Genomic DNA, 14008 nt, shown 5'->3' with positions numbered 1-14008 from the left:
AAAGCCATTTGTTGGATGATTGAAACAGGTGAAGGAAATGCCATATTATATGACATGTTGCAAAAACTTTATGAAAAGAGAGGCAGTGATACGATTTGTAAAAGTAAAGACAGTAAATATCTCTATCTTGTGCTTTTTCTAATAGCATGAACTATAGAATTATTATGTTTTATGTTTGTAACAGATTTGTTGTTTTCCCTGGAGTGTTTTGGAAATGCGGCATTGGCTTTTGCAGTTCTGAGTTTTCTTGCAGTCCTCTCTAACATTCCATTACCAATATTTAGAGTTGTTTATTCCAAAACAGGAAAGAATTCCCCTCAAGAGTTAATTTAATGTTTAGCAAGTGTTTCTTAACTGTACAAATGGCAACACTGTTTTCAAACAGGATAATTACGACAGTGTACAGTATGTTTCTTCATTAGTAAGTAATTAAATAATTTACTGAATTATGCAATAATTCATAATGACACATGCTAATCCTGCTCAATTACAGGAGCTACTGATAAAAGAATTTCTTGCACACATGCCTAAAATGTACTAGAGTAGAAATTTTTGACTCCTGAAGAAGTCAGTTTTGTCATTTTCAAAATACTGAGTAGTGCTCGATTTAAAGAAAAATTAATAAAATTTTGAGAGTGGTGGCATCGCGGTTAAGGGTGCACACCCCAGAATCAGTTTCCATAGGTTGCTGTGATGGTTTCACCACTTACTAACCTTGTGTTCTTGGGCAAGTTACTTCATTTGTCTGTGCCCTACTTTCCTCATCTGAAAAAAAGAGAGTTTGGGGTGAATCGGATGCTACAAAGAGCATAAAAGAAGGGCCTGCCACAGAGTGTGTCCCAAGGAATTATTAACCAACAGGAGAGGTAAAATCAGCAACAGCAGCAGGGATGGATAATTATTGGAAAATCATTTTGATTTTGGAAAATTATCTTTGGGGACACAAGATTTAACTGGGTACTCAAAAATCTAATGTGAATTTTGGAGTCTCTGAGTGGAATGCCTACTTCAATCTACTTCCATCTTATAAAACATAGGAATAGTTTTTAATTCATGAGACGGGTATTGATTTTTTTTTTAAACATGTGAGTCTAATATATTTGGAAGAATTTAACGTTTTTTTATTAAAACAGAAAAAAACCTCCCGAAGTCTATTCTTGCTTCAGTACTCACAGCACATTTCCCCAGTGCGGGCCTGGACATAAATAATACGTGTGCTGCTGAGAGCCGAGAATAGGCTTCTGGTCAGTTGCTGTCAGCCCGGTGAATCGCCTCCTGTCAGCTGGAGCTTAGATGTGAGCATCCAAACCGCTATTGACATGTGGCACAACTGTCTGAAATGTCAATAGTTATAAAATGAGTATTTCATAATGCAGAATAATTGATTACTTTGCTTGACTGAACAGAAACATATTTTCTCTGAGAAAGCAAAATAACGCCAGCATTTGCTCTTGGAAGGCTTTCGCTGCGAGCCTCGGATTTCCCAGTGAAGCCTGCGTTACTCTGTGGTCCTTAATCATGCATGACAAAAAAAGGGGAAGCCATCTGTAACTGCTTATCTCCTCGCCATTATTTGAAAATATATTTTTAAGAGAGTTTTTTTAAAAAAATAATAAAATATGGCCTATATACAAAACATCTATATTAATGGAACTGTCTCAGATAATCTTCAGAATTGAAACGGATGAAATACAAAATCAAATAACATTCAATTTACCTTGTTCATCCTAAAAAGCTCCGCTTAGCTTTTTGCTCTGATGAAATAACACCCATTTCCAGTTTTATTCTTCCTCGGTGTGCTGTGATGTGGAACTCTTTTGCTCTATGTGTTTTATTAAGTGTAATTTAGCTTTATGACTATCAAGCCAACTATTAATCCTTACAATAAGACAATGAAACAGGCAAGCCGAAAAGAGATTTATTTTCTGAAGCACGACTCCTTCTTCTGCCCTCGATTATTTTTCAGACCTCATTCTCTAAATGTGTCTAGTTTGCAAAGCTCTGTACTAGGCACCTGGAGGGAAAGCAGAGGAAATAGCTACAGCCGATACTCTGAGCTTCTCCCCCGGCCTCCTCTGTGTGTACTTTAGTTACTGTAAACCTTCAGAATGAGTTGTTCCTTAAATAAGAAATGCACTTTCTGTCTCTGCTTTTACCTGTGTTCTGCCCTCTTCCTAAGATGCCTGTCACTCCTTTTCCTAGCCACTAAGATTCGATTTCTCCTTCAAGGTCTCGTTCAAGCGCTACCTCCTCCACGAAGCTTTTCATCTCATAAAGTTTAAGATGAACCCTGCACCAAGTAACCTCTCTTACTCTTGGCTTACATAGCACCTTGTTTCTGGAGCACTTAGAGTAAGTGACACACTCTGCTTTTCATTAGAAACATTGTATTCATTTTTCTGCTAGACTGCAAGCTTCCTGAGGGCAGGTCTGGCATTTGTATCTTTTCCCTCCCCTCTCCATGTCCTAGCACAGTGTAATGCACAGGTGTTTATCAGTGTTTATTGGGTGGGAACTTGCACTTGTACAGGAAATAAGATATAAAAAAAAAAAAGCTTGCACTCCTGTAAGAAATTAGACATAAAAAGTGATATCCTGAGTACCCGTAGGCCATGGGGTGATTTTTTGTTCATCTTTATATTCCCAATACTGAGCAGGTACTTAATAATAAATGCTTGTTTTATACACACACGTTTCAAAATTGCAGAAAGCTTAGCAAAAGAGCATGCTGATAGTCATTTCAACACATCCTTATTAAGGTCAATAATTTTTGCTAGACACAGGCTCCGTGTGCGCAACGATGTAGGGGCGGATGGTGGGGATGGGGATGGTATTTCTACTTAAAAACCCTACTGAGAGAGAATCACTCTGTCCCTCTTTTAAATTGTTTAATTTATTTCTCCCAATGGCCCCTACAGGGCTCTACTATCCTTATTTGACACAGGAGAAAACAAAGATTTGCTCAAGATCACTCAGCGAATGAGTGGGATGAAGGTTGGATTTTGAGCCCAGCTTTGTCTAATGCCAGAGATCACTGTCCTATACCATGGAGCTCAGGGAAAGAAAGAAGGCTCGTTGGAGAAGTAGACGTGGTGCAGCAGAGAGAAGGGGATGATGTGTTCCTGAGAAGTGGATGGGACATGACCCTCAAAATAGTCACGGGATGTTTGAGTTTCAGGAGACCTTGGAGGCCTGATCCCATCCCTTCATTCCACAGGAAAGGGGCCGATATCCTGAGAGGAGAAGTGGCTTGCCCGAGGTGACACAGAAAGCTAGTGGCAAGTGTGGAACTTGAACGCAGGTCCCTAGGTTGTGAGTTCATGTGACTATTTCTCATACTCCTTTAAGTAAAAAAATCATAATCTCCTGAACGGCCTGTTGCACTGCAAGCCATAGGAGTATGAACACAAGCGTTGGAAGTCCCTCTGGCCTCTGACGTGCATTTCATCCCTTGCTGCCTTGGCAGGTGTGTGTGTAGTGAGGCACCTACTACCCACCTATTCTGTGGAGGTTGCTCAGGTCTGTATGCCTGTGAACTTGACCCTTTCCCTCAGTGTGATGGTTGCAAAATATCTGCAAGTTCTTGAATTTCCTAATAGATGTATGAGACATACGGTTCCAGAAATCTCAGAATCCCTTCACCGTTGTCTCAACTCAGCCAAATCTTTCACCTCCAAATCCCATTACACTAAAAGCCACACTAATGATTTGCAGCCATCTATCAACTGTGAGGGGCAACGTGCTGTGCAGACGTCTTTCCAATGGGCAGCCAGACGCCGCCTTCCTTTGGAATGTTCACAATGACTCAGAGAACCGACTTCTCTCCAGGGTTTTCAGAGCCAAGGTCAGCAGATTAGTAAGCTTCTCGAGATCAGGACTATTGTCTTGTTCTTGTTTGATTTTATAGTTACCAGGCACATAGTAGGAATTCAGTAAATGGTGGTTGATAATGTGAAGTGTGTGTGTGTGTGTGTGTGTAAAATTGAAGATGTCTCTCACCACCCAAATACAGTTTATTTTACCATATTCCATGGACTATGTATGTATATGCATACCTGCACGTATGTTTAAATCTACATCTATATTTGGCTTAAAAGCTTGAATAAAACAGATAAGCTATATTAATCTGTTCATCTCCTCACCCCTGAAACTCATAAATAGGGGGCCCCTCTGTTACTTTTGGTGTCCAGGTCTCACCAGTCCTATTCCATTTATAAATGTTCCTTTATGAGATACTGGCTCCTTCCAGACTCAGAATTAAGCAAGGCTGTGATCTATTGCAAGTAAGTCTGTGCAGTCTCTGTAGTTTCCCAAGAAGTCTTGCCTTGAACTCCCTGGGTCTGACGCTGTTAGGTCTGCAGGAGACCTGCTCCCTGGCTCTCTGTCGGCCAGAGTGGCCTGACTCCTACAGCTCACAGTGCAGTGGTGGCTCGGGATGCAGTTGAATCAAGCTGCCTCGGACCACATTAACCTTTCACTGATCCCTTTCTTGTTCAGCTAGAAAGAAATTAATTGAATTAGCAAGCTGCCACGCACTGGAGAGAGAGAATCAGGGCCTGGGTAAGACAGAGCCACAGAGCCAAAATGCTCTCGTGTACATCAGCAAACTTTTAAATCATCTTTGTACAGAAGCCACTTGCCAACTTGTGATAAATTTGTCAACCCACCGGTTCGCCATTCTCCCTCGTGATTCAAGGTGGTATATCACGAGCTCAGATCCTGTCTGTAAGAAAAACAAACATACGCTCATAAAATAAGTACCATTTCTTTATTTAACCTCTGAAAGTGCAAAGATTGGCACCAGTTTACCGATTATACTCCAGTTGAGAGCCCTGCAGAAATACAGCAGGCTTTTCTCACAGGCATTTGGGAGCAACCTGGCATCAGAGCATCTCTCTACTTCCCTGCTAAGTGACAGGTCCAATGTGAAACCCAGCACACAGGGACACCATGTGCAGCTGTCCCCGTCTCTAGAGGACTCTGAGTTGAATTACATGTGTGCCCTCTTTTTCCAAGATTAGCCAATAGAAACATTTGAATTGAAAATTAACATATAACATCATCCCATTCATGGTAAAGAATTCCCATCCTGTTTGTCTTCATGTAAACAATAGTCTATATTTTTAGAACACTTGGTAAAATAAATTTTAATGGAAAGAATATATTGCTTAACACTGTTTCCCCCCATTAGAGGTATTCCATAAGCGTTTATATAATCCAAATAATTATTCCTACATTTTAATATATAGTTGGTAAAAGCCTGTGCTGAAATGTGCAACATTCATGGCCCCAATTTGGTAGTCTGGAAGGAAGATTTGGACCCTTTCATTCCTGACTGATTTATTTGGTTGAGGACTTATCATTCCATAGGAAAATTGTATTTCAAGAGGGCTTTTTTTCTTCTTTTTTGTTTTTTTGTTTTTGTTTTGGGGTTTTACAAAAGCGCTGTGTTGAAGAACAATAATAGTCCCTGGGTTAAAGGCTGGAGACATTTCATAGAATCATGTTTACAAATAGTATCTCACCACACAGGAAGGTTAAGACTTAATATCTGCAACTCTGTTGCTCATTAGTTGTAGGATGAGAAAGAAATACATTTCTAAAGGGCAAGGTCAGTGTTACATTATCCTGAACATGTCTTTGTTGTATCAATGTGTAAATATTTCAAATAAGTACTATGAGATTATATTTCTATTGGGGACATCCCTATAGGTTGAATGATTCTGCTACATGTAATTGCAGGAGCACATGTCACATTACATGTCATTCCCGATTACCGATTTCATTTGAAATGGTCTGGAAATAAATACCAATTACTAGTAATGTAAGACTATTTACCTTGGAGTCAGATGTCTCACAGGCAGGCTAGAGCTAATGGATTTGGTCATTTTCAAGGCATTATTTTCTAAAACAGGATACTGTTTGAGAGTGACATTGGGAATTTTCAGAGTTGTAGATCTGGATCCATTTGTACTGAGGATGGAAGAACATACCTATGAGTATGCGTTCTCTGATGGTTTCCCATCCTTTAACAAGTATAAAGGAAAGAAAAATGGTACCTGGGACCTACCTATAGGATAGCTTGCCATTAGCCTTCCTTCCTAACGTCCTCTACACAAGGGAAATCAAGAACCAAGTATGAATGATGGGTGTCAGGGTAACTGAGGGGTGTTGCCTCACTGCAGGATGCAGTTGCATCACGGGAACATGGTGTGATTTAATTTCATAATTGTAAATATCACAGAGGGTATGGTTGATTCATTTGAAACTCTTGTCCATTTCGCTATGGCTGGACAGCTGAGTTAACATGGGTAGGTCTTGGCTTCATATTTTTATGACTTTTCTTATTTTTGTGGTTTTATTTGGAAAAAAAAATTCTAAAGGAAAAACTGTGTTAGAATGACTTTAGCTGAGATCAAACTTTTATAAAGCTATGGCTTGATTTAAGGTACAATGAAATTTTTTGACCTAAGTCAGAGGTCTGTGTATATTTTGCCTTGAAGAGGGGGTTAGGGTGGGCAGTGTGTGATTCTAGCTTCCTGCAGTGCTGATTGTCTATGTGTGTTTTAAATTACAACCCAGCTCTGGGGGCAAGGACAACTCAGTTAATGGGGAAAAAATCCTAGGAATCTGTTTAATCACCATGAGTGCAAAAACAACCATCTAATATTTTAAGTTGTAAATGGAAACAGATCATCAGAAAAGAAAGTAGAATTGAGGGAACAATAGTAGGTATAAAAACCTGGCTTTTGATAATTTTTCCTGTTATGCTCAATACTACAGACACGCCTGATGAAATTTTAAATAATGCGGACTCTGGATATGTAGCATCTGAAATTCACGGTAAAGAGATTCATCTGATAATAACGTCCTGATTTAAGTTTCCATAAAGCCAATGAAAAGGGTCAAACTTCAAAGTTTGTAGGGAATTAAGTCTTAATTGCTAGTTAAAATTCACAAAGTTGACCTTTAGAGGTCTTTTGTTTGTTTCCTGGCCAAAGTACCACAGAGTCTCCTTTTCAGAGTGTGAAAACTAGAGCCCTTTCCATTTGTGGATGGGCTCTCGGAGGTGGAACCCAAGCTGTGGAAGAGCCTGGGAATTCAGCGGCTCAAGCTGGCCGGCGCCCGGAGCTCTTCTTCCCAGCATCAGTGGTTGGAGGAGCGGGTGGGGGAGGGGGCACTGGGCCGGGGAAAGAGCCGCAGTCGTAAACTAGGACCCCAGTTGTTGGAGTGATGAGGGTCACCAGAGTCTGGGTGGGCGGAGTTCCCCCGCCCGGCCTGAGACTCTCGGGAAAGACCTAGGAGGCGCGGAGTTCACTCCCCCAGGTGGGCCCGACGGCTGCGTTCTGCGCGGCCCTGGAGAGGGCTCTACCTGTCAGTAGAGCTGGGGCGCTCTGGAAAATGGGTATTGTCGCTGACTACCGCTTCCCCAGACCAAACCTCTCTTTTCCGCCAACCGGCCAAAGCATCTAACACCCCTGGGGGCTACGGGAAGGGAGCTGGAGAGCCGCGTGGGGTTGCCTGCCTGCCGCCCCGGGGGCTGGGGGTAGAAAGCGGTCGGGCGCGAGTCCGCGGAGCGCTGCGTGAGAAAGCGCCGGGCGGCCACAGGTGCTCGCCACGGCGTGGAGAAGGCCGGGGGCCGCGGCGCGGGCCGGGGGCGCGGCGGGCAGCGCGGGGCGCGGTCGCGCCAGCCCCGCAGCCGCTGCTCACCTGCCCGCGGGGGCGGGGCGGGGCGGGGCGGGGCGGGCGCGGCGCTCGGGCGCGCCGGCCTCCCGCCTCCCGCCTCCCTCCCGCCTCCCCTCCCGCCCGGGGAGGAAGCGGAGGGGCGCGGTGTAAACAGAGCGGCGGCCGTGATGTCAGCCGGTCACATGGAGCCTCTTATGGCTCGGGATGGCTCTCGGCGGGCGGGCAGCTGCGGCAGCTGCTGCTGTGGCTCGGGCGGCGGCGGCGCGGCGGCGGCAGAGGGGGCTCCGGGATCGGACCATCCGCTCTCCCTGCGCTCTCCGCACCGCGGCTTAAATGATGTATTTTGTGATCGCAGCGATGAAAGGTGAGCCCGGGCGCCCCGCCGGGGCCGGGTGGGCTGGCTGCTCCGGGGGGCGGGGAGGCGGGCGCGCAGGGGGGGGGTGGGCGCGCCTGCCCGAGCGCACGTACTGCCCCGGGCTGGCGGGGAGCCCCGCCGGGGCCTTCTGGGCCACCGCGGCGGCGCCACCTGAGCCGGGCCGCGGGACCCGCCTGCCTCCTGTGGGGGCAAAGGCGCGCGGGATGGACCCCGCTCTTCCGCCCCGTCCGGCTCCTGTCAGTTGCCCGGGTCCGCCGGCACCTGGCGCGGCTCCCGGGGCTCCCGGAAGAAACTTTGCGCGTAGTCGCCGCGCTTCTGGAAGGGAAGGAAGGGTCTGGGGAACTCGGAGGAAGCTGGGGGGCACCCGCGGCCGGTCCCCAAGGCCCGCATCCCGGACAGCTACGGCCTACTCAGGGGAGGCCCTGCGGCCCGGCCGGGCTGGGCCGGGCGGGCCGTGCGCGCTCGCGGACGCGATGTCACCCCCTGGGGACTGGTCAGCGCCCCAGGCCTCGCGCCCTCCAGCCTCGGCGGCCCAGCAGCCGGGAGCGGCCGCCCGCCCGCCCGGGAAGTGCGGCGGGTCCGCGCCGCGTCCTGCCGCAGCCGCTCCGAAAGTGCCCGGGCCCGAGTGCGGCGGGCGCCCGGAGCGTGCCAGGGCTCCCTCGGCGGCCGCCCGCAGCCGCAGCGCACCCCAGCTTGGTACTTTGGGTTGTGGATTTGCGGGCAGCGGTGGAGGTTAGGCGGCGGTGAGGGCCGACGGGCGCGGGCTGGTCTCAGCCAAGCCTGCGCACCGGCCGTCGCCCTGCCCCGACCAGGACTCCGTAGCCAGGCTGGTGGCAGGATGGCAAGGGGCACCGGTGGGCGAGAGGACTAGCCAAAGGTCCTCCCAGGTGCGCAGGAAGAAAAACCATGGCAAGTCAAGGAAGTTTCTAATGGGAAAGCCAAAGTTTGGAGGTGTGCAGGAAGTCGCCGGTGCGGCCCGGAGACACCGCGACGCGCTCCTGGGACTGTTGCAAACAGCCCGAGACACGCTCGGCCCGCAGCACGCTGCCCGCTCGTGCAGCGGCAGGTCCTCTGCTCAGATCATCTGCGCGAGCGGCCTCGGGACCCGGCCGCCGCCAGTGGGGATTTAGAGCCCCATCTGTTTGCCGCGGCCAGGGCCCCCCTAACGCGCAGCATTTTTGCAGATCCAGACGGTCCTGCGGGCTCCGCCGTCCGCGCGGGCGCCGCTCGTTACATGTTTGCTAGGTTGAGGTTTTGTTGCAATCCAGGATGAAGGGCAAGAGTTCGCTGTCTGCGCTGGGCTTACTTTCGGATCACCGAGCTTTGCCTTTCTTCACTAGAGATTGGGTGGCATCTCTTTTATTAATTATTAACAGGCCGAAACGTACTGGACGCTGAGATGAGCTGCTTGAAATGAAATTCTCTCTACAGCGTGCCCACAGCAAATTTTCTATCTTTTTTTTGTGGCTTGCGGGAAGTAGAATTTGATCCGTTTTAGAATATGCAACTGATAAAGTAGAAGAGAGGAAACCTCCCTGTGACTCACGTTCTTAAGCACTTAAAATCATTTTGGAAGGAAAAAAAATGTTAAGATTTTCTTACCGACTTTTATGTAAAAGAAATCTATGCTCCGTCTCTCCCCCTCCCCCAAAACTTTCCTTCAATTTCCTGTGTCTAGTTAATGCTGTAAGAATAAAATGACTCATATATACTTTGTAGTTCAGACATTTTATTTCATTTTTTTCTCCCCTTTAAGTTATAAAATAGATTTTGCTATTTGGGAGGTGCCAGTGCCAGTCTTGATGCATTTTACGTAGTGTAATTTGTGTTGATTGGGACAAGGGTGAGAAGCTAAGACTATTTCCTGTAATGAACAGTAACCAAACAAAGTACATTTAAGTTTATAGGCTTTTCTTGCTTCTGTATTTCTAGTACAAAGTGAACTTCCATACTATCCCTCACTAATATAATTATGAAAATTGCACCACCACCACCATCCCCCAAAAGCTTAGCCCACACGTTTGTCTTGGAGTGACCTCTGGCTGCCATAAGATAATGGATTCGTAGTATTGTGCTTCGAGAAAAGTAGCTCAGAAGTCCTGGCAATGCAGTTTTTCAGTAAGCCTGAGAGAGAGAGAGAGAGAGAAACAATTATAATGCATCTAGATAATTAGGATAGTTTATTCCCAATATCATAACATCCTGTGTTTTAATGGGATTATCTTGCTTTAGTGCAAATTTAAACTAAGGAAAAATGGTTTGTGGGAAAATGAGGAATTCTGTAAATGTTTCCATAGCAGATTTAAAGGGAAAAGAAACTGGCCCAGAATCATATTAAATACTTCCCTACTGCCTCGCAGTATTAATAGTTAAATTGGTTCCATATGTAAGAGAGTTTGTATAATTAGATTTTTCATGCAAAACACAAACTCCCTTTACAGTATAGCCTTTTGGTACGGGTTCGCATGTGGAAGGGGAAGTAGAGAAACAAGCGACCATAAAAGAGAAACATTCTCTTTGTTGGCTGATTTACTGTTGTTTTTTAAACATCATTAAATCAGGCCTTTTGAACTCACCAGAGAAGAAAATCCTTCCTCTGCGTTAGTTGTCAAATAAGTTTAGGCTTAAAGTGGTTTCATGCTTAGACGTAATAAATCTTCATTTGAGCAGCTTTAGTCTCATCCTTCAGTTTTGTTTTTGTTTAATTAACAACAAAACTCCAATACCATTTGGATTGCTTCTTGGGCAAATGGAGAGAGCCAGCGACAACACTTAAAGTCAGGGGAGCCCTTGTTCTGCTCATCGTGGAAGCGCGTTGGCCAAATGTCAGGCGGCAGCCCAGGGCCGAAGGAGGTGCCAGTGCTTCCTCGGTTTCAGCAGCTTCTGTGCCCCTTTGCTGCTGGTGAGCTCAGCCTGTGTTCACGTAAGTGGAGTTTTGAGAGTGAAGGGGAGGCTTAAGGGGAATTTCTGTCCCATAGTAGAGTCTTTTCCAATACAATTCCTGTGCGAACGTAAGGCACCTTTGCCACCTTGAAAATACTGTGCATGTGGATGCTTAGCAGTATTTCCAGCGCCAATAAATTGGATTTTGTAGTTCTGAATAGTTTGGCTTTTCTTTTTACCAGATGAGTTTTGGGTTTTACCCCTGGTTGTTGTTGTTTTTTCAAGCATCATGTCAGTGGTATCCTGTAGCTAGGGTTTTTGACCCATCTTTGTGACCTTTGATGGGTAGGATTGGGAGAGGGTGATGGCCCCATCTTGAAAAGAGGAAACCCAGATGGCTGCGCCACTGAGCAGAGTGCTTATCCGGCGAGGAGGGGTCAGTTCTTTTAAAGACAAAGAGGATCCCTGAATCCATTTTTCCAGAGGAGAAGGGGGGAGCTCAGATTCTCTGGGAAGTAGAGAGTAGTTTAAAAGCAACATTTTCACAAGCAGCCTCTTGATTTTATGTGTTTCAGTCGCATTACCTGAAATACAAAGCAACATCGTAGTCAGGTAAACCACTTTGCCTTCTATTTGATTTGAGAACCATAAAACTTCTTTAAATGCTGCCCAGTTATAAAATCATACAATCTCTAAATAGAAATAGTCTCTTAAATATATATATTTTAAAAATATATATGTAGATAAGTTAATAAGTATATTAATAATTCTCATAAACTCCTTTTTCTCCCACCTTTCCCTCCTAACCAAGTGAACCACAATAAAATAGGTGTGATCAGCAAGTAGATAATTGCAAACCACCTGCAATAGCACCCCGCCACTTTGTAATTTGCTCTGGGACACCTAAGAAAACAGTACTTACAAATGACCATTTACTGGGAGGAAAAGCGACTGGATGGATGGATAGGTAGGTAGGTAGGTAGGTAGATGATGATAGATGATAGATAGATGATAGATTGATAGATAGATAGATAGATAGATAGATAGATAGATAGATAGATAGATAGATAGATAGATGATAGATGATAGATAGATAGATGATAGATAGATGATAGATAGGTGATACATAGATAGATATAGATGATAGATAGATAGATAGATAGATAGATAGATAGATAGATAGATAGATAGATAGATAGATAGATAGATGATAGATAGATAGATAGATGATAGATCTGCAGAGGAAGAGTTGGAGTTCAGTTTCTTTTAAATTCTCTTAAGTTGTTTTAGCGATTAGTAAAAGCCATTGTATGGAACGAATCTTCTGAGAATACTTTGTCATAGAAATGTTCTCTACATGCATTCTAAATATTCACAGTGTTTATTAATAAGAAATCAGGCTGCTTTAACCTATGTATTTCACATTTAGTAACCTTAAAAACGATAATTAGATGCTTGGAGTGAGCAGCTACACCGTGTTTATGTTTCTCTGCGTTAAAAATAATAATAATGGGAGACATCCACCAGTGACAGCACAGGTGTGAACTGACATTTGACACTATCTCAAAGATCATATGCGGAATGATTTACAAGTTCTCTTTCCCGGCTCCAGCTCCTCCACACAGAATACCTCCTTGCGCACCAGCCTTTGAGTCCGTGACTTAGAGATTCGAGTCAGAGCTTCTGGTATCTGTCATTGTTGTGTGACATAAAGGAACATGGTTTTTCTGTGCATTGTCGGAGTGCTCTATGTCCAGAGATAAAGGTCTACAAAGACAGCTAATAGCATGTATTAGCCAGCGGGCAAAATGCAAGAAAACAGTTGAAATCTTTTTATTTCTGGATTTGGCATTTGCTAGCCTCGTTGTCACCTTAAAAGGAGGCGCTATAAATCTTTGCTCCTGTATAAAAAGGAATGTCAAGCCCACTCCCTAGGTTGGCCAGTGATTTCATATTTTGCTTTAGATTTCATTGTCTCTGAAGTTTACTAGGCATTTTATACATAAATAGAGGGGTGATGTTAATCTATGTTTGTTCTGTGCTTTACGGTTTACAAACATTTTTATCTCGTTTACTCCTCCTTGGGAAGTCATCGAGACCGTCCTGTTTTTTAGTTGGAGAAACTGAGGCTCCCCGAGGTTATACGCTGTGCCGTAGCCAACCTCTTCCAGCTGATAGGTGGTGAAGTGAAGACTAGAGCCCTAATTTCTACTGTCTTCACTCTGCCTCCCCTGGAGGAAGCTGTGAAAATGTCCTGGATATAACTTTGTCTCTAGTTAGTGGAAATTATAACTCTGGCATTTATAAGGGAAAAAATAGATTCAATTATGTAATGCTTTGCTGAGCCTAATATCCTTAAATTACTATTTAATAAAATCAATTTGGTACAAATGGAGTTATTCTTATTTGCTTATCATTAGCTCTCTTCATCCATGATTTTCATTAAGTCCACTTGTTATAAGAGGATCTGGGTGAAATGTAAGCCTTCCTGTACTTTCCTTAAAAATGCCGAATGCCGTGAAGTACAGCTAACCTGTGTCTCCTGTCTTCATTGTGATAGCATTGAGCTAGAGATTTATCTGTATATCCCACTTATCTTTAGGCAAAGGAGCATTCACAAATGCATCTGTCTTCTCATTGTAATATGCCTTAATGCAGTAGAAATCTCTAGAGTCCTTGGGCTTGAGAGTCCTGGTTGTTTCCGTGACAGCTGAGGGGCATGGTTGTAGACACACTCTTGAGAAATCTGTTATCTTTTAGAAAATCACATGAGGAATAAAAGTTTCCAAGTAGATAGATCTGCAAAAGCTCATTTCTCACTTGATGGGTGTTTACCTCTCTGGCGACTGGTTTGAGGTATGTTTGTCTGAAAGCAAATAAGCATTATTTCGGAGAGTCTTGCGGAGAGAAGAAACCTTAAAAGTCATTCCTATTGGCATTTGGTTTCTCTCCACAGGATTTCTGCCAACTGATTATCTGGTTATGTCGGAACACCTCCTATGATGGGGAACTCACCATTGTTAGACGTAGCTTATTTCATCTTGAATTAGAAAATTCTTATAT

The 14008-nt window shown here is 44.6% G+C and overlaps 1 protein-coding gene across 3 annotated transcripts in view; it reads left to right on the top strand.

The window, feature by feature from the left end:
- The window catches only part of RORA (RAR related orphan receptor A), a gene marked incomplete at its 5' end in the record, with an annotated part of 669505 nt that overhangs the window by 572227 nt on the left and 83270 nt on the right, over window positions 1-14008 (top strand). The window contains one exon of one of the 3 annotated variants that reach the window (XM_081159585.1): window positions 7881-8050. The exons of the other annotated variants lie outside the window; for them this stretch is intronic. Within the exon in view, the coding sequence (XP_081015711.1) occupies window positions 8020-8050 (31 nt within the window). Of the gene's footprint in view, window positions 1-7880; window positions 8051-14008 lie in introns of those variants that run through there. 3 annotated transcript variants of the gene reach the window in all.

The sequence above is a fragment of the Miniopterus schreibersii genome, assembly GCF_964146895.1.
Source record: "Miniopterus schreibersii genome assembly, chromosome: 1".
Classification (NCBI taxonomy): Eukaryota; Metazoa; Chordata; class Mammalia; order Chiroptera; family Miniopteridae; genus Miniopterus; species Miniopterus schreibersii.
The sequence above is the reverse complement of the archived record's forward strand: the minus strand, read 5'-3'. Positions and strand labels throughout refer to the sequence as shown.